The sequence below is a fragment of the Lepidochelys olivacea genome (assembly GCF_965140295.1).
Source record: "Lepidochelys olivacea isolate rLepOli2 genome assembly, chromosome: 1".
NCBI lineage: Eukaryota > Metazoa > Chordata > Testudines > Cheloniidae > Lepidochelys > Lepidochelys olivacea.
The window spans coordinates 288,753,640-288,781,258 of record NC_140411.1 but is presented as its reverse complement, the minus strand read 5'-3'; the positions used below and the strand labels follow the sequence as shown (position 1 = coordinate 288,781,258).

Here is a 27,619-nt window from a genome sequence, read left to right as displayed (position 1 = left end):
GTGGGAAGACACCACTGTAGGATTTGAGGAAGATGTGACTTGAAATCCGTAAGAGAGAAATCGTTATTACTCAAAAACGATCTGATTTTGCTGTAGAAAGGGGGTGTCTAACAACTGGAAGAAAGGAGGGAAGTCATAGCTATTTAAGAAAACAATTATTTTTAGAGAGTTTTACTGACATGGGACTATTTCTTCCATCCACATGACAACTGTACAATTAAAACTTTAACCATACAGTATTGAAATTTCTGCATTCTGATTTCTTTGCCTTCAGTTCACCTCCAGTGTAAATAACATAGTTGTCCAGCTTCACATTTTCCCCGGCTAAAAACGTTTGAAAATTTTAATAGCTAACAAGTGCTTCCCACAACTTGTGTTTTTTAAAAAAAAAAAGTGTAATATTGTGTGCTAATTAACCCCCTTCAGCCCAAAATACGGTTATGTGAAACAAAATGTCCTAAAAGTGGACCTGTAAATAACCTGATGATTGATTGACATTTTGTGTGCTGAGCACAGATATCCATTATGTATGCCATCCCAAATACAATAACATTGCTAAGGAATAGTGTAGTTGATAGTGTTTCTGAATCTTGTAGAAGGACTTGTACTCTATTATGCCACACCCAAGTATATAACCAATAGAGTTTCTGTGCAGTAAGATACGTTGTGAAATAAACAGCTGCATTATAAGATTGATTATGAATAGTAAGGACATAAAATATGCTCAAAATCAAAGGATCTATTGAAAAGGTAACTAAAATCGTTACTCACCTTGGAAAAGTTTGATACACAATAGTAATACTATATACAAAATTTGCAAAACATTAAATATTCAGTGGACTAAATCAGCTTTACAATGCTGCAAAATTATTCCATTTCTACAGAAGAGAAGAATAAGAAATCAATTCTTAGAGGAATCACAATTTCAGAAAATCAGATTTTTGCCTTCTGTCTTCTCAGTGAGCGTAGATTATTTCAGCAGCTTTCTGAAAATGGGAGTTAAGAATTTGTCACTGCCTCCCAGTTTCTCTGCATACATTCTTGTTACCGCTTGCCATTCTACTACTGGTTCTTCACATGCTGTCCCCTGTGTGTGTTCCATTGTGGATATGCATGGGCTCCATGCTCCTGAGACCAGGAGAGTCTTGCTGGGATTGTCTGTTGGTCTGTGCCTGTGCTCTTCCCCTCCTCGTGCTCTGAACCAAAAGTGTAAGGGGTGGTGTGTACCAATTGCCTCTACTGTTCCTTCTTATCACCACATGGTCTGAGATGAACAATCCACTGCTCCTTGCCCAGCCAGACCCAACAGGCATGGGAGTTGAGGATCATAAAACATCTTTTGGAGCAGATGAGACCTCTGTCTGATCTGGGCTGGGCGACTCACTTGTACATCGGTCAGAGGTGTTGAAAAGCATGCTTCATAGCACCGTGGCTTTCTTAACCGGGGTGAGTAGAAGTAGCGTTGAAGACTCCTGAACACAGGGGAAGCACACTAAAATCTAGAGAGGTCTCCCTTCGAATCCTCTCCTAAGAGGAAGACTGTCTCCCCAACTCCCTCTGAGTTGGCTGAATTGTTGTACTCTGGTCACAGATTCCAAAAGAGCCCTGGGGCCAAGTTTCAGGCATGAAAGGCTAAGGTTACTTTGGTACCAGTACCAGCTGCTACTGCTTCACCATCGGTACAGAGCAAGGAGAAACACTGTGGCTTCCACTACCCTCCATACCAAAGAAGACGATGTTACAAAGAGCCATTTGCACCGGTGGTACTGACATGCTCACATATGGAAGCTACGACTTCCATGACCCTTCCTATGCCAGCTACATCAGTACAGGAGACAAAAATCTTCATCCCCTGTTCAGGGAGAGGTATACTACCAGTGAGGATATCCTTCTCCTCCCTGATCCGTGCACTTCTCATTCTTTTGGAACCTATCTTCTGTTGGGAGTTTTTGATACCATTTGGTACAGGAATACTACTAAGAGAGAGACTGTTCTCCACTGCCATCCAGCAGTAGGGGTGCTACAACATCAGTGGCACCAAGGGTGTTGCCATTAGAACTGGGCTCTGTTTTCGTCTGAAGTGTCTGACATTGAGAAAGGACCGTCATTGGTCCTCACCCAGGGAAGTTAGCCTGGCTGCAGGATCCTGAAACTCCTGGCCCCTCCACAACCCTATAAGGTGGCATACCATTGGTACCCTATGCTCTGGGGACCACCTCAAACCACGATGGTGTTAAACCCCCAATAGATTGGAAGACAAGCCAGGAAGTAATTTTCCCCTCCCTCCTTCCTACAGGTACCGTTGATCAGTTTCTGGTCACCAATAGCAATCCCCTTCCCTCACCTCCCAGACCTTCCCACCAAAGGAAGGAAAAAGCACTAAGCAATTAATGGGTACTAACAACAATAAAATTTATTAAAATAACTCGATAGTTAACACGCAAATTGGCATAAAGCCAGAACACCAAAAACTATAAGTGGGTCAACAAGATAAACTGTACATCACCATTTCACAGGCATACTAGGAGGGGAAGAGAGCTGCCACAACAGGATCGGGACTATGGCTGGAACAAGAACGGACAAAGACACTGACCAGGAACACCATGGACTGGACAACAAGGATCAGGAGCACACTTGGGAACAGGTGAGTTGATCTTCCTTGATGTTATTCTGCAGACATGGGGCTGCCTCTGGGACAGACAGCATGCTTCACAGGGTGTGCCGGGCTTTTGTGCTCTTCTGTTACTAGGCAGGCTATTCCCAAGTCACATGACACAGTTTCCCCACTCTTACTGAAAAAGGGCAGCAACTGATGAACAAGAAGGGGGTCAAACATGTAGGGCAAACAACCACTTAAACAAAATGGCAAAACCCGCAAACAAGCCTTACAATGCACCCTTCTCACTGGCCATATTGAGAACCATGGGACCTTTATACACATTAGCCAGAATTGGTACATTCCTGTAGATAATTACACTAATATCCCTCTTCTTCAAGAGAGCAAGCTGAGCTCTCCCAGAGCCCAAGGAAGAGGAGAAATGAGGATTGGATCTATCATCATCTTCTCCTGAGAAGGTGGTTGCCCCAGCATTACTATCTTGTGCCTGATGACCACAAACCATTCCAGTAGCTATTAAGGCACATTGCTAAGGTGCTTCAGATCCCTGTGGACAAGGTCCGGTAATCACCGCACAGCTCCTGGACGGTCTAGAGAGTGCAGGGCTAGTAGGGTGGTGCTCCTAGTGTAGTGAATGAGGCTCTGCTAGTACCGGCTAAGATGGTGTGGCACACTCCAGCACCATGTGCACCTACTTCTAAAAGCAGAGAAATATATATTTTCTTAGCTAAGGGAGTAGAGTTTTCTGTTCACTCATCCTGTCCTGAACTCCTTCGTGGTGCAAACTGGTGGTGAAAAGTGGAGACAACTGCAGAGCCGATTTACCCCTTTGGATAAAGAAGCTAACCATCTAGATCTTCTGGGAAGAAAGGTATTCACATCAACAAGCTTGCAATTCCAAATAGTCAATTATCAAGCATTACTGGCAAAGTAGAATTTTGTCAACTATTCCAAGTTTTCAGATTTTTGAGACTGTCTTCCCAGGGAAGTGTCCCTTCCAGGCCCTTACCGAAGAAGGTAGGCTGGTGGCCAGATCATCTCCAGGCTGCAGTAGACCTGGACAATGCAGCCTCTAGACTGATAGCAACATGAATCCTGGTTTCACTTTTCAGGGGTTCCCGGGGAGGGACAGGTCACTGTTGAAGATTTACCCTTTAAAGGGGCAACTTGTTCAGCCAAAAGACCAAATTATTGTATATGTCAAGACTCAAGGTCAACCTTCTGTACTCAGGGAATATCTCTGAAGTGTTGCTGACCTCATCACAATTGACTAACAGATATGTTTATATGTAGAAAAAAGGCTTTATTTTCTTCAAATATAGTTGTTGTTTCTAAGTAAAGCTATGGTTTAGTCATGGGTATTTTTAGTAAAAGTCATGGACAGGTCACGGGCAGTAAACTAAAATTCATGGCCCATGTCCTGTACTATATACCCTGACTAAAACTTGGGTGCTCTGGGGTGGGAGGTGGCCCAGGGGTGCCGCAGGTGCTCTGCGTGGGTGGGGTGGCCTGGGACTCCCATTGGTGCTTGGGGAGGAGGGGGCGGCAGCAGCGGTGCAGGGGTGGTGACAACAGGAGATAGCATGTGGAGCCACCTGGCTGTGCCTCTGCCTAGGAGCTGGACAAGCCAGCCACTTCTGGGGAGCCCCCCAAGGTAAATGCTGCCCTGAGCCCCCTTGTGTACCCAAACTCCTGCTGCTGCCAGTGGGGAGGGGCGTGGTGACCTAAGACTGTCCCAGCAGTGGCTGGTGTGGCTGGCCTGGGGACCACTCGACCTGCTCAGGCAGGCAGCCTCTGGGCCAGCTGTACCTTCCACTGCAAAAGTCACGGAGGTCTCAGAAAGTCACAGAATCTGTGATTTCCATGACCTCTGTGGCAAACTCGCAGCCTTACCTCTAAGTGATGTATGCTATTTTGCTTGAATATCACTGTCACTATGAAAATTCCAAGTGAATTATTTAGAAATCTAGTGTATGTTCCCTTTGTTTTTTGTAAATGTTGCCTTTAAATTAAAGTGATTTTTTTAAAAGACAAGCTTGTTTGTTTTCAAATTAAATTATATAATGGATAGCATGATGGATTAAATAGATCCTAAAAGTATCCACTCAATCCTGCAGTTTTTCTGCATGTGGAACTACACCCTAAATTTGTCACCAATGTAGTCCCTGATTTCCATAAGAATCAATTCACACACTTACCAGTTTTGTTTTTGTGTTTTCTCTCCACCTCATCTCTTATGAGGAACAGAAACTTCATCTTGGATGTACCTCAAGTATTGGGTTTCTGTCTTCAGTGAACAGAGCTATTTAGGAGGTCACCCAGTGTCTTTGTTACCCTTATGGAATGCATGAGAGGGCATGCAATCTTGTTGCAAAAACTAAGTGGATTTCTGGTTGTATCTTGCTCTGCTACCAGTTGTCAGACTCCTCCACTGCAACTAGTGAGAACCTTCTTCACCAGAGCAAAGGACCCGAGGGATTACAGTGAACCAGAAGCTGGATATGAGTCAACAGTTCGTCCTTGTTGCCAAGAAGGCTAACAGCATTTTGGGCTATATGAATAGGGACATTGCCAGCAGATCGAGGGATGTGATCATTCCCCTCTATTCAACATTGGTGAGGCCTCATCTAGAGTACTGTGTCCAGTTTTGGGCCCCGCACTACAAGAAGGATGTGGAAAAATTGGAGAGAGTCCAGGGGAGGGCAACAAAAATGATTAGTGGATGGCGCACATGACTTATGAGGAGAGGCTGAGGGAACTGGGTTTGTTTAGTCTGCAGAAGAGAAGAATGAGGCAGGATTTGATAGCTATTTTCAACTCCTGAAGGGGGGGTTCCAAAGAGGATGGATCTAGACTGTTCTCAGTGGTACCAGATGACAAAACAAGGAGTAATGGTCTCAAGTTGCACTGGGGGGAGGTTTAGGTTGGATGTTAGGAAAAACTTTTTCACTAGGAGGGTGGTGAAGCACTGGAATGGGTCACCTAGGGAGGTGGTGGATTCTCCTTCCTTAGAGGTTTTCAAGGTCAGGCTGGGATGATTTAGTTGGAGATTGGTCCTGCTTTGAGCAGGGGGTTGGACTAGCTGACCTCCTAAGGTCCCTTCCAACCCTGATATTCTATAAAAGGCTACTTTGGAAGCTTCTCTTTGGGGAGTACCTCTTGTTGACATATGTAAAACAGCCACGTGGAGTTGTATTCAGACCTTCACAAGACACTACATCCTGGTGCATACCTCCTCAGCTGATGTATAGATTCATAGAAATGTAGGGCTGGAAGGGACCTCGAGAAGTCGTCAAGTCCAGTCCCCTTCACTGTGGCAGGACCAAGTTAACAGACCATCCCTGACAGATGTTTGACTAACCTGTTCTTAAAAGCGTCCAATAATGGGGATTCTAGGACCTCCCTTGGTAATCTATTTCAGAGTTAACTACCATTATAGTTAGAAAGTTTTTCCTAATGTCTGACCTAAATATACGTGGCTGCGGATTAAGCCCATTACATCTTGTCCTACTCTCAGTGGACATGAAGAACAATTGATCACCATCCTCTTTACAACATCCCTTAACTTATTTGAAAAGTGTTATCAGATTTCCCCCTCAATCATCTTTTCTCAAGACTGATATACCCAAGTTTTTAACCTTTCCTCAGAGGTCAGGTCTTCTAAACATTTTGTCATTTTTGTTGCTCTCCTCTGGACTCTCTCCAATTTGTCCATATCTTTCCGAAAGTATAGCGCCCAGGATCGGACACAGTAGTCCAGGTAAGGCATCGCTAGTGCCAAGTAGAGCGGGACAGTTATCTCACATACAACACTCCTCTTAATGCATCCTGGAATGTTGTTAACCTTTTTTGTTGCTGCATCACATTGCTGACTCATTCAATTTCTGGTCCACTATAAACCTCAGATCCTTTTCAGCTGTACTACCATCTAGCCAGTTATTCCCCATTTTGTAGTTGTGCATTTGATTTTTCCTTCCTAAGTATAGTACTTTGTACTTTATTATATTTCATCTTGTTGATTTCATTCCAGTTCTCCAGTTTGTCAAGGTCATTTTGAATTCTAAACTGTCCTCCAAAGTGCTTGCAACCCCCCCAGTTTGGTGTTCTCTGTGTATTTTGAAAGCATATTCTCCATTTCATTATCAAAGTCATTAATGAAAATATTGACTAGTAAGGGACCCACTAGATATGTCCTCTCGGTTTGACAGCAAACCACTGATAACTACTTTTTGAGTAGGGTCTTCCAGCCAGTTTTGCTCCCACCTTACAATAAGTTCATCGAGACTATATTTCCCTAGTTTGCTTATGACAATGTCATGTGCGACTGTATCAAACACCTTACTAAAATCTGCCCTATCCACTAGGCCAGTAACCTTGTCAAGGAAGGAAATTAGGTTGTTTTGGCATGAATTGTTCTTGACAAATCTGTGCTGGCTGTCCTTATAACCCTTTTATTCTCCAGTTGTTCACAAATTTATTGTTTAATAATTTATTCCAGTAACTTTCCAGGTATCGAAGTTAGGCTGACTGGTCTATATTTCCTGGGTCCTTTTCGTTCCCCTTTTTAAAGATGGGTACTATGTTTGCCCTTCTGCAGTCTTCGGGGACCTCACAAATTCATAGTTTCCAAGGACAGAGGGACCATTGTGATCAACTAGTCTGATCTCCTGCATAACTCAGGCCACAGAACTTCCCCAAAGTAATTCCTAGAGCAGACATTTTAGAAAAATATCCAATCTTGATTTTAAAACTGTTGGTGATGGACCATCCACCACAACCCTTGGTGAATTGTTCCAATGGTTAATTACTGTCACTTTTGAAACTTTATGCCTTATGTCCAGTCAGAATTTGTCTAGCTTCAACTTCCAGCCATTGGATCATTATACCTTTGTCTACTAGATTGAAGAGCCCGTTACTAAATATTTGTTCCCCATATAGATACCTATAGGCTATAATCAAGTTTCCCCTTAACCTTCTGTTTGTTATGCTAATAGATTGAGCTCCTTGAGTCCATCATTAGAAGGTGTGTGTTTTAATTCTTTAATCACTCTCATGGTTCTTCTCTGAACCCTCTCCAATTTATTAGCATCCTTCTTGAATTGTGGGCACCAGAACTGGACATACTATTACAGCAGCAGTCACATAATGCCAAGTACTGAGGTAAAATAACCCCTCTGCTCCTATTTGAGATGCCCCCTGTTTATGCATCCCAGGATTGCATTAGCGATTTTGGCCGCAGCATCATACTGCAAGCTCAAGTTCAGCTGAACCTTTTTCAGAGTCACTGCTTCCGAGAATGTAGTCCACCATCCTGTAAGCATGGCCTACATTCTTTGATCCTAGATGTATACGTTTACATTTAGCCATATTAAAAACTGTATTGTTTGCTTGTACCCATTTTACCATGTGATCCAGATTGCTCTGAATCAGTGACCTGTCCTCTTCATGGTTTACCACTCCACCTATTTTTGTGTCATCACTGATAAAGTTTAGAGATGATTTTGTGTTTTCTTCCAGGTTATTGATAAAAATGTTAGATCGCATAGGGTTTAGAACTGATCCCTGTGGGACTCCACTGGAAACACTCCCACTCCATGATTCTATGAGTCTGATTCCCCGTTTACAATTACATTTTGAGATCTATCAGTTGGCTAGTTTTTGTGCCATGATGATTTTATATCATTCTAGTGTTTTAATCAACATTTTGTGCAATACCAAGTCAAATGCTTTACAGAGGTCTAAGTATATTACATCAAGACTGTTATCTTAATCAATCTTGTAATATTAAAAAAAATAAGGTTTAGTTTGACAGGTTCTTCTTCCATAAACCCATTAATTTTGTTATCCTTTTTTAATCCTTTGGGTTGGTGGTCTTTTAATCCTCAATGCCACAGGGATCCTCATACCCACTTCCATCATGAGGACTGCTTGTCAGTCATCTACAGTAGAATACACAGAGGGTCCGACCCTTGAAGAAATAAAGGTTACCTACTTTCCATAACCGGAGTTCTTCAAGATGTGTGGTCCTTATCTGTATTCCACTACCTGCCCTCCTTCCTCTCTTCTTCAGATCATAGGTTCAATTCACGGTAGAGAAGGAACTGGAGACCATTCTACCTTTGCTTCAGAACACTAGGAAGGGAACAGCACAGGCACAGACCAACAGATGCTACTAGCAAGAATCTTCTGGTCTTAAGTGCATGGAGCACATTTGTATCCACAATGGAATATAGGTAGGGACCACACATGTCGAAGAACTCCAGTTACAGAGGGAAGGTTTCCTTTCTTTTTTGTATTATACGTCAGCCCAACCCAACTATTTTTTAAATGTAGTCTTTGTTTTCTATGTTAACTGTGTTAAAATAAACAATAAAGAACAAAGAGAAGAAGGGTAACTAATCTGGAATAGAACCAACATCTGATTTTACAGCAAAGTAAGTAAGATCAAATTTCATTATTAAGGGCAAAGAATAATATAACAAAGACAGCTTTTGTCTGGCTAAAGAGATTTGCCTGCACAGTAATGTACTAATGGTCATTTTATTATTCAGTCTTAGTTTGGGGTTCTTTGTAAAGTAAGATGAAAACTAATCTCCAGAGCTATTTCCTTTCAGAAAAAGAGAGAAGCAGAAGTGAAAAGGGAGTGTTGAGAGGAAAAGGAGGGCCAAGGTAAAGCCTGAGAGGGAAATAAAAGAGGAGAGGAGAAGAACGATAGGACAGAGAGGAGAGGGGGAAGAGGAAGGCGATGGATTGAGGAGACAGGAGGGGGTCTAAGGTCTGAGTAGTGGGTGCAAAAAAGTTTACCCAATGGGGACTTTATAACTGATTATTCCAATGCTTCTAAAAATGGGACCCGTATATTTATAAACTTGGTTGTTTCTGCTGTAAAACATTATTTGTTCCATTGCCACCAGGTTCCCCATGTGAAAACACCATTCTTCGATAGTTGGGTGTACTTAGGACTGCCACCATTGTAGAACTAGATGTTTGGCTGTGATCAAGTTCTACCTAGCCATACTGTTTCAAAGGCCTTCAGTTTCCAAGATGGATTGGTTAGGATGGTGTGGCCAGCCTGCAGTTCCACATTAGTGGACAGAAAGAAATTGGTCCATATATTTATCTCTGTCCAGAAAAGACAGCTCGCAGGACAATCCCAAAGCATATGGTGTAAGTTTAGCACCTGCTGCATTGCAGCATCAGCATTTGTTAAACCTGGGTATTCTGGACTTGAAAATATGGAATCCAGTGGATTCTCCAAAGTGGATATATGGAATCCAGTGCATTCTCCAAAGAATTTCCTACTGGCCCTATCTTAACACAGCTTGCTAGATTTGGGGTTGTATAGTGGAACAAATCTGATTCCACTGAATGTTGGTAAGGGAAACTGATCACTCATTTTCCCATTTCTTTCTAACATTGTCCCTACTGATTGCCAATTTGCCTGATAGTTTGGAATACAGACTAGACAATGACTTAAGTCGACAGTGTAACTTTTTCAGGAAGCTCCAAAGTGAGGGATTCTGGGGCTGCAAAGGCATCTGAACCAAACTGGTGTCGCAGAGCATGAAATTATTGCCATTCCTGCTTCCTAAGACAAGGAAAGAGCATGAAGGACTCATTTTCAATTATGTGATTAATGCTCAAAATGTGTTTTTGTGTGTTTTTGTTTTTGTTTTTAAATTTAAATTTATAGAGTGGGTCTATAACATTTTGGAATGACCCCAAACTGAAGTCTTTGAATGTAATAAGGGATGATATTTAAACAGACACAACCAGATACCAAGCTTTCCAAGATGTCAGAATTGTGACAGATTTCTTCTTAGGAAAATGGTAGGAGACTCATTTTTAGAATTGATTCTAGTGGTGGTGGGGCTACAGTTCCTTCCTTCCATGTACAGCCAGGCTGGAGATCCTGAGCATTGAAGGGCCAACCATTATGCCACTTGTCTCAAGACTGAGGATAACATAGTAAAGCCTATAGTTTGGTAGACCCAAAGCCTCCTAATTTGATAGGCAGTCATGGTTTTTCTCAAAGGATATTCTGGGCTTGTTGCCCATACCTCACAAGAAGATCTTACAAATGTTAATTCTGAAAAAAAAAATACCAGAAAGGTAATTATAAACTGGCAAGGAGCTAAGCATAAATAGAAGCATTAGAAGGACATTCATCTTTCATATATTAAACTCTACCCCAAAGCAATAGAGGGAGGGCCTGCCATCTATGTAAATCCAAAGATATCAGTGCGATAAGAGGATTAACATTAATTTTGACTTTCTTTTATATTCCTAGAAAAGCGGACTGCCAAGCCCGTGACTGATTTCCTCCTGTTGCCAGCGAAAAGTTTTGTCTAAGAGGGTGACATTATGCACTTTCTGAGAGATACTGACAGCCTCCAACTTATGCCAATTAATTTTGTGCCCTGGGATTTTCCCAAACAATTCAAAGGTTTTGTAATATGTTGGGGGTAGCCTGAGGGGGGTTGGTGATAAATAAAAGTGTATCAGCACAGAAGCATATTTTTGTCTGTTAGGACCCTATGTGTAATACCTTGGATCCCCTAGCGTGCTCTAAGTTGTATTCCAAGGCCAAATCAAATAGGAAGGAAGGCAGGGACAGCTCTGTCTGTTACTGTGGGACTAAAGACTGAAAAGAGGGGAGATGTAGTTATTGGTTGTAACTTGGAATTGGAGCACACAAGTCTAACCTAGGAAATGAAAGAGGGACAAAGTCCATATTTTTATAGGATGAGGAAAAAATACATCCAATTTGCTCTATTGAAGGCTTTTCCCACAAACACCAACAGAATAGCCATCAGTTTCAAGTGGTTTTGATAGTAGGACAGCACATTAAGATGAGTGTTTTCTGACCCTTGTCTCTGTCGTATAAAACCCACCTGGTCCAGGTGTATTATGCTCCTCATTGCTTTTTCTCATCATCCAGCTAGGATTCTAGACAATATTTTAATATCAGAGTTGATTATGGATATTAGTAAATAGCTAGCATGTTCCTAGGCATCTTTGTCAGGCTTAAAACCTCCCGAGATTAGGGCTTCATTCATTGAAGAGGGCAGTTTATACTTTGGCCAGTCTGGGAGCCAGACTGTCTGTCTTTGAATTGGGCATAAAATTCAGCAGGAAAGCCTTTGAGGCCAGGGCCTTACCCAATTTCTTGTTCCATACTCTCACAAGTTTGTAAAGGGTAATCAAGCCAAATTTTTTGTTCTTCTGTTAGCTGGGGGAATTGCAGGTTTTTTTGGTGTATTCCTCAAGTAATTAATCATCAGGGGAGTATTCCTTTAAATATGGGCATTGGTAGAATGTAGAGAATTGTTCATTAATATGTTTTTGAGTGGCGAGTATCTGCCTCTGACGAGTGAATTGAGGGGATGTTAGCTTTCAGTGAATTAATTTCCCAGTTTTGTTGCTGAATTCCTAGTATGTCTGTTTTACTCTAAACAAAGCAAATTCAGCCTGAGCCGAGGTTAATGTATTAATTTCATATCTTGGAGTTTATCAGAAGAGGGAGAATCAGCATAGCTGAGAGCTGCCTCCTTGAGCCTTTACATTAAATTCACCAGCTCACCCTGCCTAGCTCTCTTTTTATGAAAGAAGTAGGATGATATTCTTCCCCTTAAGAATGCCTTGAAAGTGTCCAGTGAGATTGCTTGGGAGTTCATAGCGTTGTCACTGGTCTCAAAGAAAAATTGTGTTTCTTCCTCCACAAGGTTTTTTAAAATTGTGTGTCTACTAGTAAAGAGGAGTTTAATCTCCATCTTCTGGTAGCCCCTACATTTCAGGAGATGAGTAGCGTGATCAAAGATCATAATAGGTGGTATTTCAATAATAAAGAAATATCAAGCCACCTGATACCAAAAAAACATTCCCACTGTAATTATAGGGAATGCAGGGATGAGAAAAAGGGGAATTGTTTCTACCTCAAGGGTGCTGCCGCCTCCACGTGTCCTTTCAGCCCCGTTCTTCCGTCTGGGCAGTAATGGTCTGCCTCACCGAGGACCAGGAATGGTGGAGTCTGCTCGATCTGTCCAAAAGCAGATCTAACATTTCACTGAAGTCCCTTGATATAATCTGGTTTCCTAGGGACAAGTCAATCTCAAAATAATTGATTGAAAAAGGAGGAATAATCTTTGTTGGGGGCATAGAGTTAACAAAAGTGTGCGTAACGTGGGAGATGCTAGCATTAACAATTAAGAGCTTTCCTTCCATGTCTTTATCAGTTGATAAGATTTATGGGTTCAATTTTTTATTGAACTGGATTGACGCCTCCCTAGACATGGCTGGGTAATTACTAAAAAAAAGCCTCAGGTTCAATGAGGTGGAGTTTCTGGAGGACTATTAGATCAGCTTTCAACTTTCTTAAGTGAGACTTTTTTTTCTTCTCTGTTTGATAGGATTACAGTGACCCAAGGGCAGAGGAGCACATATGGGTTCAGGGATCCCTGGGGTTTACCAAAAAGGGATCATGAAAGGTCTCTACTGAAAGCCTGTTTCACACTGGTCATTGTGATTGTGAGATGTACGTACAGAGAATATCTGAGGGGTTATGTATCTATGCTGAAAATTATGCTCACGTGGCCTTGTAGTCAAAGGCAGGTCACTCAAAGGTAGCATGCCTTGAGACATACTTCTCCAGACAGGGAGGTGGGAGACACTTATATCCCTGGTGGACCATTCTGTGTCTTACAACAGAAGTCTATAAGCATACTGAGTCAAGTGTCAATGAAGAGCTTACAGGGACTTCAGAAGGAAATTAACAGGAGGAGTTACACAGTGTGGGAGATGACACTGTTTTCAGGTGAAGATTGATAGGTCTGGGTCTGGTATATCTGTGGTGCAGACAGACACCTGAGCTACCTTCAGCTTGTGAAGACAAACCTGCTGCAAGCTTGATCTTACAAAAGGGGAATGGATATCAGCATTATTCTGGTACATTTAAACAGGCAAAACATTTATTGATTGTCCGGCCAACATTTTAAAAATATAGTAAACTTGATTAAAAAAAACCCTCGGTATTCAATTATACAATAATATACACTCTTTTGCAAATACAACTTTTAGCTCTTAAAAAACACATTTGTGCATTGATGTGCTAGAGATAATGTTTTCAAGTTTCACCTAATTCTTCCTTGAAAACTGTATACAAAACAGTCATTAAAGCCAAGAAATGCAAAGTAGGTTTTACTGCTGCTGAAATGGTTTCAAAATCTGGATAAAGAGGTTTGGTAGGGCACGAAGCATCTCTTGCTATGGTGGAGACCTCTGAGAAAACAAAGTCATATTTCAAAGCACTGAAGTTTTCAGGACCGTTTGGTACTAGCAGTGTTTTTAGTATTGATCCAGATCCGGGTGCTGTAGCCTAAGGACAAACAAGAAAATGTTCTTACTAGCTTGTTTAACATGCTAGCTCTAGTCATTTTAGTTACATAATTTACTTTACAAATATTGTAGAGTGCTTCTTTGCATCTAATGCAGAGATTAGATGTAGCGCTCCTCCTGCATAAATTAGTTAAGTAGATTGTGAAAGTAAAGATAAAAGTAAAGTATAGAGTGAACATTAAATGAGAAGGGAGAGAAATATTTTACATATGTTCAAGTCTAATTGCAATAACATAGATAACAGAGGAGAAAACATACTAGGTATTCTTGGCAACTTTTTCACAGAGAACAAAAGGGATTTAGTTACTTTTGCTTTAGCTGGTTTATTGGCTAATGATGAATGAACAATGAACTATTGGATGACTCAAATTATCAGAGCAAAAGAAATGATGTCCGCATTGAGTGAGCCGAAATAAGAATACTTTGTTTAAGAGGCTAGGAACAAGAGTAAAGTGCTGGGTAGAACTCAGAATGTGTTTGTCCATACTGGATGGAAATATCCACAGGGAATAATAACTATATTATCATGACCTCTGACATCAATTAGGATTTCTCCTTGCTGCTTGTTGCATGTATTAACATTTAGATGGGAGTCTCTGCCTTGCATAGGCCAAACAACTAGAGTCAACAACTGTCATTCACTTTGCTGGCTGTAGGTTGGGAAGTGTATTTATTTTTTTTAAATGAGATTCTATTCTTCTGAAAAGTGACTGTATAAAAATGGCAGCTTCTTACTCAGTCAATCCCCTCGCAAGGTGCAGAGTCATATCTGTTAACTTAAGTGATGTGTTTACTCTTGTAGCTCTGTGGAGTCAACACAGCTAAGATTGAGTGAGCAGTGGATTTTATTCTATCTTGTAAATTAACAGAAATGTGTATTAAGTTACAATTAGTTAAATCTATGAAACTCTTTTGAAGAGCTGAGTGATGCTGTCAAAGGCCTAAGTTGGCCTGCAAAATCTGTCAGTTGTGGTGATGCATTAGAAGGAAAAACCTAGCTTCACTTTTATCCCCAATATAAGTTTATAGGGCATAGGTAGGAAAAAAATCTCATCACTTGTAAACAGACATCTGATGCGAAAATCCACTGAAGCAATAAGTAAGGCTACGATTTTGTCACAGAAGTTATGGAATCTGTGGCTACTAGTGACCTCTGTGACTTCAGCCTGCGGTGGTTGGAAGCTGCAGGGTCCCCCGCCTCCTCCGGGGGCAGGGAGCTGCAGGGGTACCTCCGGCGGCCCCCAGAGCTTCAGTCATCACAGGTGGCGGGGGAACCCCCACAGCTCGTGGCTGCCACTGCCGGGGGTACCTCGCAGTTCTGGCCCCCATGGGCAGCGGAGGACCCCCAGAGCTGTGGGTAGCAGGGATACCCCACAGCCCCCAGCTGCTGCGGGCAGCTCCTAGCCCCTGCGCAGCTGCTCCGCTTGAGGCCGTGTGGGGACCTGCAGATCCCCATTTTGTCAGGTATATTTTTTAGTAAGTCACAGATAGGTCACGGGCTTCTATGAATTTTTCTCTTTTGCCTGTGACCTGTCTGTGACTTTTACTAAAAATATCCATGACACAATCTTAGCCTTAGCAATAAGCATAGAACCCCAAAATAGCATTTTTACAGTCACTTTTCAGAGTAAGGCTGGCCTTTAAGAATTTCAAATTTATGAAACTGATGCAAAGACCAAGTATTAGAAAGAGAACTCTAAGATGCAACTCTTCCATCTTAAATCAAGCAAGTTACTTTCTATACAGTGTGCAACATCCCTGGAGGTGGAAGCAGAAGTCCTGCAAAGGGACTTCCACAGGTTGTGAGAGAGGTAGTATAGAAGGGAGCCACCACTTTTCCCCTTCCACAGCCCTCTGCCAGTACATGTAAAGTTGCCATCCAGTCTCTAGTTATTTAGGCTAGTCCCAGAGCAGCAATTTCCAAGTTCTGTTCCCTTATCAACCACAATGACTTCTTTGGTTATGGCCACAGAAATCCTGAGATCCCTGCAAAAAATTGTTACCATTTAGAATGCAGTATCTTAAGTTATCAGCACTACTGGGATTTGACTGATTAAGACAAACTTGCCACTAGTTGAAGGCCTGTCACGTTACCACCTAGATATTAGGCTTTAGAAAATGCTGATAGTTTGTCCAACTTTGCACTCTTTTTAGAAAACAGGATTTTCTGTACTCATTTTTCTCATTCAAGTGGGCAAATATGGCTCTGCATACACAATGAGCGGCCATTTTTTTATATAGTCACTTTTCAGAGCAGCACTATGCCTCAACTGGAAACATTCAAAATAGGCAGGCTTGACTGCATTTTTTATATTTTGATATTTTCGATGGATACTATGGATGTTTGTTTTTTAAGCATTTTTTTAGATTTGACAAATTGTCAACATGTCAAAACACAGAAAGTAAATATCCTTAATCAAGCTCTAATAATTTCTTAAGCAACATTTTTCTTACTTTGCCTCTCAATTTTGATTATCCTGAATGGAAATAGTTTTGGATGGGGTGGTATGTGTATGATGAAATCAACATTTATGGACACCTTATCCAATAAAAATCTAATCCTGCTCACCCTAAAAATATGCAACTACTATTTTAAAGGCCTCTGAATGAAAGAGATTTTGTTCTGTCATGCCAGTCCTTGCCATTCCCCCTCCCCATGTACTGTGTCCACATGAGGCCTTTTGTACTTCTCACCTGCTCACTTTTCAATAAGTAATGGGTATTGCTAAATGCTAAATAGATGAATATTGATTGATGATGTTACCAAGAGGTGAAGGGCTGTTCTCAGCAGTTAGGGGAACCCACTGCCCTGTGTCGACACTGTACATTTATTTTATTAAAACAAAACAAAAATCCAAACCCCAACACCTTAATTTTATAGGCTCCTGTCTCTGGCAATTTCAAGAACTCTCTGAACATAATTTAGAAATGAAGGTTTAGCAGAGTAGTCATCTTACATTAAGCACATAGCTTCCAGGCAGGAGGAGAAGGTAATATTCTCCATGTTGATTGGTTCTATAGGGACAGATATGTTCCCTTCCTTTGGCTTCCACTATTACATTTGGTATAGGCTGTCCATGCCTGTCAAGAACTTGACCTTTGATACCTATGAGGCAGGGAGAGAGTATGTAAATGTGACTGTTGGTTTCATTTTCTGGTCTGGAAAAGCCAGTTTTTTCATCATTCATTGCAGCAGAGGCTTGTTTCAGTCATTTCCTCCCCAAACTAGACAATAGAGCCAGTCTCCTACATATTGCTAACGAAAATAAGTAGCAGCAGCACAAAATTCTTAGTTCTTAATCATTTACCTTCCCATCAAGTTAAAATGCAGCCATGTCGGCTTTTCCATCTCATTCTCTAAAGGTACAATTTCGTAATTTACATTGATGTTCCTGCACGTGTTCTCTACAAAAGAACTTACTTAAATCTCTTTTATGCGGTTGAATTTATTTACCTAGCTTAAAACAAAAACTCATTTACCCTGTTGGTGTGGTCAAACGTTGCTTCTCGCCTAGTGTTTCAAAAAGACAGAGTAGTTGTATATTTACTTATATTTTAGCCTTCCCAAATCTTCTAACACACCAGATTTCCAAGAATGAGCAGTTTTGTTAACTGACTTGTCTGCAACAGCTATTTGAGACAATATTGATGAAGTGTGTTAGCTCAGTTTCTGCTATTTTATTCAGTATATTTAATTAAATGTATAATTTTGGCTCAGTAGCAACCTTGCCACTATGTAAAGGTTGTGGGTTCAGATCCACTTACCCCGGCCCATATTATTGTTGGTTTTTTTTTTTTACTTGTTCGATGAAACCCACAGGTTGATAAACCTTACTCTAATGTTTAAAAAGTGCTGTATTAAATCCAGATTTCATTGTATATGTGTGTCCTCTAAAAGAATATCTATCTGTTAAAATTAATTAGTAAAGTCAACCACATTTGAATAATCAAGGATCATGGGCAAAAGGCTAATGTGTATCTCTTGCTCCAAATTACTGCAACAATAAATAACCCTACCACCACCTGTTATAGGCCTGGTCTACACTACGAATTTATGTCGGATTTAGCAGCGTTAAATTGGATTAACCCTGCACCCTTCCACACAACGAAGCCATTTTTCTGACATTAAGGGGTCTTAAAACTGATTTCTGTACTCCTGCTTCCCGGGCAAAAGATGTCTCCTGTGTCTCGGGTTACATATGTGCAGACAGCTGGGCAGCCTCACCTGCCCCAAGGGCCTCAGCAAAAATCACACCCCCAATTCCCACCATCGAAATATTGGTGCAGTACACAGGGAAACAGAGGTACCCACAATATTAGTATAGGACAGTAAGACTCACATGCAACATAAGATGAATAAAACCCCACTTCGTCACACCTTGTAACCTTGTTATCCTCTCGGTGCTTATAAACTGGTTTAATAATTTGTTCCAATATCTTCCCAGGTATGAAGATTAGGCAGACTGGCCTATAATTTCTCAGGTCCTCATTGTTGCCCTTTCTAAAGATAGGTACTATGTTTAGTCTCCCTTCTCCAGTCCTTCAGGAGTTCTTAATGATAATTGCTAGTGGTCTGAGCTTGCTTCAGCTCATTCCTTAATTACCCTAGGATGAATTTCATCTGGCTCTGCCAATTTGAATACATCTAATTTATCTAAATATTCTTTAACCTGTTGTTTCCCTATTTTGGCTTGCGTTTCCTTCTCCCCCCCCAATGTTGTTAATAGTAATTGTGTTCAATATCTAGTCACCATTAACCTTCCTAGTGAAGACTGAATGAAACGTAATAGTCATTAAACAGTCTTCTTGATGTCATCTGTTATTAGCGGTCCTTCCTCGCTAAGTAGAGGAGCTACACTTTCCTTTGTTTTTCTCTTGCTCCTACTGTATTTAAAGAACCTCTTCTTATTATTGCCTTTTATGTCGCTTGCTAGGTGTAATTCGTTTTGTGCCGTAGCCTTTCTGATTTTTCTCCCTATATACCTATGCTATTCTTTTGTATTCCCCTTTAGCAATTTGTCCACCTCTCCACTTTTGCAAGATTCCTTTTTGATATTCAGGTCATTAAAGAGCTTCTGATGAATCCATATTGACCTCTTACTATTCTTATCTGTCCTTCACATAGGGACAGTTTGCAGTGGGGCATTTAATATTGTGTTCTTGGGAAACTGCCAGCTGTCCTGAACTCTCCTTTATCCCTTAGATTTTCTTCCTATGGGACTTAACCTACCAGTTTTTGAAGTCTGCTTTTTTTGAAAGTCCATTCTCCTTATTCTGCTGCTCTCACTCCTTCCTTTCCTTAAAATTGTGAAATCTGTCTTTTCATGATCACTTTCACCCAAATGGCCTTCCCTCTTCAGATTTACAACCAATTCTTCCCTCTTGGTCAGTCTAAAATGGCTATCCCCCAGTTACTTCCTCCGCTTTCTGAAACAAAAAATTGTCCCCAATATATTCCAAGAACTTATTGGAAATTTTGTGTTTTGCTATATTAATTTTCCAATAGATATCTGGGAAGTTAGTCTCCCATTACTACCCCATCTTGTGTTTTGGGTATTTCTGTTGTTTGCCCAAGAAATACCTCCTCCACTTCTTCCTGATTTGGTGCTCTAGAGTCGACCCCTACCATGATATCATGCTGATTTTTTCCCTTTTTTTTTTTACCCAAAGACTTCCAACTGATCTGACTCTTACCTCCTTCTGGTCCCCAGAACAGTTATACCAGTTCAAATTATGTATGTACAGTCCCATTTCAGACAGAGGTGCAGTATAAAGTAGGGCCATCCAAACTTACTCAGCTGAGGGACCAAAATAAGAATGGCTGCAGCTTTCAGTTAGGCAAATTTCAGGCCCTTTCATCTTTAATATGAGAAGCATGGCCAGTGGATAGAAGATAAGAACGACCATACTGGGTCAGACCAAAGGTCCATCTAGCCCAGTATCCTGTCTTCTGATAGGGGCCAATGCCAGGTGCCCCAGAGGGAGTGAACAGAACAGGTAATCGTCAAGTGATCCATCCCGTCGCTCATTCCCAGCTTCTGGCAAACAGAGGCTAGGGATACCATCCCTGCCCATCCTGAATAATAGCCATTGATGGACCTCTCCTCCATGAATTTAACTACCAGTAGTTCTTTTTTTTCCAACCCTGTTATAGTCTGGTATCCTCTGGCAAAGAGTTCCACAGGTTAACTGTGCATTGTGTGAAGAAATACTTCCTTTTGTTTGTTTTAAACCTGCTGTCTATTAATTTCATTTGGTGCCCCCTAGTTCTTGTGTTATGAGAAGGAGTAAATAACACTTCCTTATTTACTTTCTCCACATCAGTCATGATTTTATAGACCTCTATCATATTCCCCCTTAGTCGTCTCTTTTCCATGCTGAAAAGTCCCCGTCCTATTAATCTCTCCTCATATGGAAACTGTTCCATATCCCTAATCATTTTGGTTGCCCTTTCCTGAACCTTTTCCGGTTCCAATTGATACCACAAGTCCTGGCCTGCAATTCTTTATTAACATCTAAAGCACATCTCTACACAGAGGTTTTTTGGGAATATGTTTTTGTATATAAACTTTGGCAGAATAACAAACCCAAAATAAGGACCTATGCTGAGACTGCTAGTTGCTGCAAGGTATTCTTGCATATGAAATATTACTACACTGTAGAACCCTGTGGGCTTCCCCTCATGTTCCACTGATAAATTATGTAAGGGAAGAAAACCCATTTTGGCCATCTACCACACTGCTTATGTTTTTCCTTGAAAGCAAAATATCTGTAGGCACCTAACTTTTTTTTTTTCTAAACTATTCAGAAAGCGAAGATTACTTAGGCCTGTATTTCTCAACCTTTTTGATACTAGGGAGCAACTTACTGCCTTCCTAAACTTTGTTAGGGTGATCTTAGGGACCGATGCCGGTCAACAGACCAGTCATTGAGAAACAATGACTTAGACTATGTCTATATTACCAGCTAGGGGCGTGATTCCCAGTGGGCCTGTGTACACATACTCATGCTAACTTTCATCAGTGTAGGTGTACGTGAGCAGGGAATGGCACCCCTAGCTCATAGTGTAGATATAGTCTTAGACTGCAAGCTCTTTGGGGCGGGAACAGTGTTTTGTATTTATACAATGCCTAGCGCAATGTGGTCTTGGTCTATGACTGGGGCTTCAAGGATCTATGACAAGTTTAAAGAGCAGGGTGTATTTCTGCCTGTGAATCCTGACAATTCCCTGCCCTCAGGTTTTTTTTATAACAAATTTTACAAACACACTAATTCTATAGTACGCTATAAAATACATAAGTATGCTAACTAGAAATGTGCACGTACGTTTTCCTTCCAGGATATGGAATCAGGGCCCATATGAGCAGGCTCCTATTCAAGCACTGTATGCCCATAAGACCTATAGGGGCGTTAATACCCATATGAAAGCTGTTGCACAGGGAAATGTGGAAATGTCTCTTGTTAATGGGAGTGCACTGTGGGTTGGTCTCTGTTAAATCACTGCTCGCTTCCATTTAAAAGCTGCTGCCCTCTAGCACTGCCAGCCTTTGCCCACATGGGGGCAGGGTTGCGACACTTCACTTAAAAACAGGTTTCAGAGTAACAGCCGTGTTAGTCTGTATTCGCAAAAAGAAAAGGAGTACTTGTGGCACCTTAGAGACTAACCAGTTTATTTGAGCATCCGATGAAGTGAGCTGTAGCTCACGAAAGCTCATGCTCAAATAAATTGGTTAGTCTCTAAGGTGCCACAAGTACTCCTTTTCTTTTCACTTAAAAAAAAATCTAATTCCTTCTCCCCATGCTGGTTTTCTCTGAAGTGAAACCCTACAACTGTCTTTAATTAGTGAACATCCCAATACAAACTGCCATCTCTAATCCCGCCCAGCCCACTGTAAATTGCTCAGGATCCCCGCCCCCTTTGAAGTGAGGGCATCACTTTTAGGTGCACCACACTGTGCAGAAAACTCATTCTAAACCACAGTTTGCAGGCTCAGAAAAAAAAGTGTAATGAGGGTGAGTTCTGTGACTTCTGTCCCGTTCCTGGCAGAGGGAGGGGCTGGGAGGGTTCCATCGGCGTGACATAAGGCAGTACTCCTTGAGTGACGAAGGCTTCAGCTCAGTCCTTGCTGGGCAAGCAGGGCAAAATTTCCTCTCTCTCCTCCTTCGTACTAGGGAGCATATGAGGAGCATAGGTGGACGGTTTCCTCAAGGGCTAATATCGTAAGACTGAAGTCTGTTGCAATTCTGTCAAATCTTGCAATACTTGATGACTGTCTTAGAGACACAGCCTCCAAATTCATGTTTTGTTTTGTTTTAAAATGAAAAGTAAGATTGCAGCCCACATGGTTGTGAAGAAAAGTTTAAAACGTGACCTCAGTACATCCTAGTTGCTTAGAAACCAGAAGGCAAATAAAGAGGAGCCAAATTATTATTTTTTAAATCTTATTGTGTTTAAGCTAATATCCTGGGATTTTGGGGGGCGGAGATGGGGCATGACTAATGAAAAAGGATAAGATTATGGTATGGAGGTCACAGAAGTCATGGATTCCATGACTTTCAGAGATCTCTGACATTTTCCGCTTCAGCCGTGGGGTGCAGGGGCTGAAGCTGTCAGCCAGTGGGGACCCAGAGCCCTGAGCTGGCTTGGCCAGTCGGGGGGACCCAGAGCTCCCAGCCTCTGTGAATGGCAGGGAACCCGGAGCTGCCATGGTGGCAGTGGCTGCTAAACCCCCTTTGCCCCTCACAGCAGGGCTCGGGCTTCATCATCCCCCATCAGCCTCTCCCCTGCCAATTATTTTTAGTTAAACTCACAGACTGGTCATGGGCTTCTATGAATTTTTGTTTATTGCTTGTGACCTGTCCGCAGCTTTTACTAAAAACCGTGACAAGATCTTAACCTTACTAATGAGTTTTGAACACCTGAGGCTGGCAATACCAGTTGCCAGCTGCTTCCAACTGGCTCCTAGCTCTGACACCTCAGTAAAGCCACAGAGGAGCGGGAGAAGCCTTTAATTTCCTAAGTAGTTGAGCCATGCTCCTTCACCTGTGTTCTCCCCTTGCACCTAACTACTATAGATTCTAATCTCCTGTGCCCAATATTGGCTGTATGCCCCTCTCCCCCTCAGCACGTGTCTGCACCAGGGATGGACCCCCTGTAGATTTTAGATCCCAGCATCTTTCTCACTCCTTTTCCCTCCTGAACCCATAGGATGGAGGCAGAGGCTGTGATATTTGTCTGACTCCTCAGAGGACCCTGTATTGAACATTGCCCACTGGAGTCCACTTCCCAAAGACTGGGTGGACACAAGTCTCTATTTTAGGTGACTTCAGTTCTGTAGCTGCTCTGCATATAGAAGCACCAGAGAGGTCAGTGGGAAGATCTGTGCAGAGAACAGCTGCAAAAATGGGCCCTTTGTGTGGTCAGTGGCTTACGAGGTTTTAATCAATACTTTGAAACCTGGATGGCTGTCAGAAATAAGGAAGGCAGATGAATTCTGCTCTTAATAGCTCCCAGATCCTAAATGAGCAAACCCACAAAAAGTAAGCCCTACCCTTTTCCCATTTGACACAAATGATATGTTTTGTCAGTCTTCATTTAAAAAAGCTTTTTCATAAATGTCTCTTAGAATGGCTGTGTCTTTCTACAGCTTTCTATTTTAATCAGTGCTGGTCACTGCTCACTGCCCCTAATAGGTGTGAAAGCTGGATTATGGCTCTGACTGGTATGTGTCACTACTATGGCCGTATCTATCCAATTTTAATAAAGCTAGATACAGTAAAAGCTTTGTTGTCCGACATGTTGGAGGGATACAGGGTGCTGGTTAGTCAAAAATTCCAGTTAACTGAGTTATACTTACCAATGGAGGGAGGGAGTTTGGGTGTGGGAGGGGGCTTGGGGTAGGGGATTGGGGCATGGGAGGGGCTTCGGGGTGTCTGATCCTGGCAGCGCTCACCTCAGCAGCTCCTTGCAAGTGGCTTCATGTCCCTGCTGCTCCTAGGTGGAGGCACGACCAGGCGGCTCTACATGCTGCCTCCACCCGCAGGTGCCGCCTCTGCAACTCCCATTGGCCACAGTTCCCAGCCAATGGGAGCTGTGGAGCCAGTGCTCGGGGTGAGGCAGGAGTACCGCACAGAGCCCCCATGGCTGTTCTTCCGCCTAGAAGCAGCAGGGACATGGGAGCCACATGGAGCCAGGTAGGGAGCCTGGCAACCCTTCTGAAGATTTGAACTTGGAGATATCAGAAATGCCAGTTTCTAGAGCTTTCTGGTTGGTAAGGTGCCAGATAACACAGCTTTTACAGTAAATGGATATGTTCACATACACTTAATTTGGAGATTTCCTTTCTTTTCTCAAACCCCAATCTCAGGTTAAATGGGGTTCACCTACATTGTTCAGTTTAAAAAAAAAGTCTGCATTTTTCTTCAGAATGGCCTATGAACAAATGCATTCACAATGCTAATATTCCAGATGTTCCAGTCACTTCTGGGCAGCATTCTCTGTCTCACTATCCTCTCTTAGCCACCATCATGCTCACAATATTGTTTCTAAAATGAGGATGGCACACACAGCTCTCTGCTACATCCGTCTCTTAATTCAGCAAGAATCAAGAAAAACCAGATTTCATACTGAAAGGCAAAGTCCCTTACAGAAGTAGTTCTCTTGGTTCTAGCCTGTTGCCGGAGAGCCTGTTACATGGCCATGTTGTTACAGGAACTTCCCCACAAGCTGTATTGGAAGTTGAGCAGATGAAATTCAAAATACAAAAGTTTACCCACCGAGATGAACTTGTTTAATGTATTCAATCAAAGCAGCTTTGTTGTCATTCCAGAATGCCTGAAGTTGACTTGCTGGTGGATATTTACAGCATGACAACTCCAACGTAATTTCAAAACATTGTCCCCAGATGTAGTTGTAATCCTGCATCCCACCTAAAAAAATAAAAAAAATATTTGATTATTACAGTGAGAGCCACTAAGTAAGAGCTAAAAATGAACTAGGAGACTTGCAACTTTTCCTAAACTCTAGCCTTCTTGAAGCATTTCCTTAGATCATGATGCAAGGGCAATTTTAGATAAATTATGACAAGTTGGGAAGTGCAATTGTTTTTTAATCCCACAGTCAGTTAGATTTATGATCCCCTGTGGAAAACCTCCTTAATTACTTAAAAAAACAACTCCAAAGTGCGGTGGAATTACTAGAATAAGGCTATAATAATGGTTGAGAAAGGGGACCCTTTGATTCAAAACCTCTCCAAGTACTCGTATCTATAAGAGGGACAAAAAATTACACTTTGGCACTAAATTTGTCATGCTTAGTTGTGCCGCAAAATCCTTTTAGTCATTTGAATTATGAATGTGGGGAAAAGGTGGGCTTTTTTTTGTTTTTTTACAATAAAAAAATTGTTCGGGTGTGGGTTTTTTGGCATGCTGAGGACCAAAGTGAATTGATTTAAACAGGGATGATACACTATATCTTACACATATTTATCTAAGCAATTATTTAGCTTAAAATACATTTATTCAGTATTTTAGTTTTTACACATTTTAATATGTTAGAAAATGGCAAATTATATTTCTTATTTACTAGATTTTTTTATTTTTGTGTGTCAAATTATTTGGATGGAAATTGGAATTAAATTAGAAATTCACAAAAACAGCATTTAAAGGTTTTTATTAGTTAAATCAAACTTACTTTAAATGTGCTGGACACAAAAGGAAAAAAATTATTTTTGTCAAAGCATGTTCTGCATTTAAAACTGATTTATTAAATAAAGGAAGTATCTGCAGTTAGTGAATTGAACTGATTGTTTCTAGTCACTATGTCCTTCAAGATTTTAGAACTAGTAGATCTCACTCTCACACTGAATTTTTATTCATAGATTGGAAGAGGAAAACAAGCTTCCATGTTTTTTCAACTCCTAATTGGTTTCTTAACTTTGAATTAACTAGCTAATGAACTGAACTACGTGAATGAAATGAAGAAAATATTCTCTACAACTTCAGAAGAGGTTACTGCTGTCAAAATCTGGGCTAGCTCTACAACAATCCCTGGTTCCAGAGGCTAAGCCAATGACTTCCACCAGTTCAGTGGTTTGACTTTATTTAAAACTTTGCAGCAAACATGTACTCTTTGAATATATTTTTTATTTAAATGCTTTAAATAGGTTATGGTACGTTTGGACTAAACATAGGTTGTCATAATTTCAAATTTTCTGTTTATTTTTAAAAATAAAAGGTATTTAATTTACATAAAATTCCATTATATATATTTTAATATAATGATTTTTATCCACCCTGCTGTAGTACTTTGGTTGTAAAAACCTGGATTTGGCATTTGCAGTATGGAGAACTCTGGGAGGAATGTAGGCTTTGCCAAGCTTGGGAGAAGACTGGTTGAGTAGTTGAAAATAGTTTACAAAATACGTGTAGTGTCACTTTTCATAGTGATTATTGTACATAGAATGTGGTTATTCAGGTGTGTATATCTGGTTATTTACACATGGATATAAATAGGGGTGTATTTGTTTCAGTGATTAGACATGAAGATAGATGTTAAGTGAAATTGATTCTCTCCTTTTTAAACAAAAGGAGAGATTTTTTGATCTCAGCTGCACAGATAACTCTACTGATAAATGGACACTTGATTTACACAACCATAGCAGAGATAAGAATTTGGCACAGAGTTTATCGTATATGTATGTGCATCTATATTAATGCATAAACATTAACCCCTTCCCTCTCAATTTGTGTATTGTAGGGGCAGGGCTGACGGAGCAAGTGCAAATGAAGGAGATGGGATTGTGGTGTTATCTGAGTGGGGAAAAACTGGTCTGCCAGAAGGGGAGGGGAAGCCTTAGTGGCAGCTTGCCAACAGATAGCCTTGCCAGCTGGCTAAGGAGGAGCTCTGAGGAGATGTGACAGATTAACAATGTCCTGCAATGTTCTGGACAAACTTTATGAAATTAAGAAACTTTACTGCATTAAGTATAATACCTTTGGGGCCATTGTATTAAAAATGCACATTTATGTACTATTGTGAAATTGTATGGAACTTTGTTAGCCAGAAGACAGTATGAATGTAATCTGCATTTAATTGCAATTAATGCAATATGAGGAACTTCAAAGGACCTTTTGGAACAATGCATGTAAAGTGGATTTCCTAGGAAATACCTGCGAGTAAGGGGAATGCAAATGACCCATTGGAATCCATCCCTTTGAATTTATGCCTTGGGAAGAGAAACCAAGTGTCTGCTAATTACCTTCTCCTAGAAACTCCAGATCAAATGTATAAGGGGTGTATAAGGAGTGGACTAAGCTTGTCATTAGTGTACTTGTTCTGAGCTGAAGCTGTGATGAACTTGAAACCCCCTGGGCCTGGTCTACAGTGGGGGGGAAGAAAGGGGGGAGAGACTGATCTAAGTTACGCAACTTCAGCTACGTGAATAACGTACTTAGATCTACTCACCACGGTGTCTTCACCTCTGAAGAGAGGACAAGAGAAGCTTGCTCCGAGAGCCTGTCTTTTACTGATAATAACACAGTGAAGGCAGAGAACTGTTCAGCCTGGAGATACCCTGGTCAGAAGTGAGAGAGATGCACCCAAGAGAA

The 27,619-nt window shown here is 41.3% G+C and overlaps 1 protein-coding gene across 1 annotated transcript in view; it reads right to left on the bottom strand.

Annotated features, from left to right (window-relative positions):
* Nucleotides 1-13,637: 13,637 nt before the first annotated feature.
* Nucleotides 13,638-27,619, bottom strand: part of CPM (carboxypeptidase M) — a 67,094-nt gene continuing 53,112 nt past the window's right edge. Inside the window, exons 7-9 of the mRNA XM_084610133.1 lie at nucleotides 24,788-24,940; nucleotides 16,969-17,117; nucleotides 13,638-13,991 (exon numbers count right to left, since the gene is read on the bottom strand). Coding sequence (XP_084466259.1) covers nucleotides 13,740-13,991; nucleotides 16,969-17,117; nucleotides 24,788-24,940 — 554 coding nt within the window. The 3' untranslated portion in view covers nucleotides 13,638-13,739. The remainder of the gene's footprint in view (nucleotides 13,992-16,968; nucleotides 17,118-24,787; nucleotides 24,941-27,619) is intronic.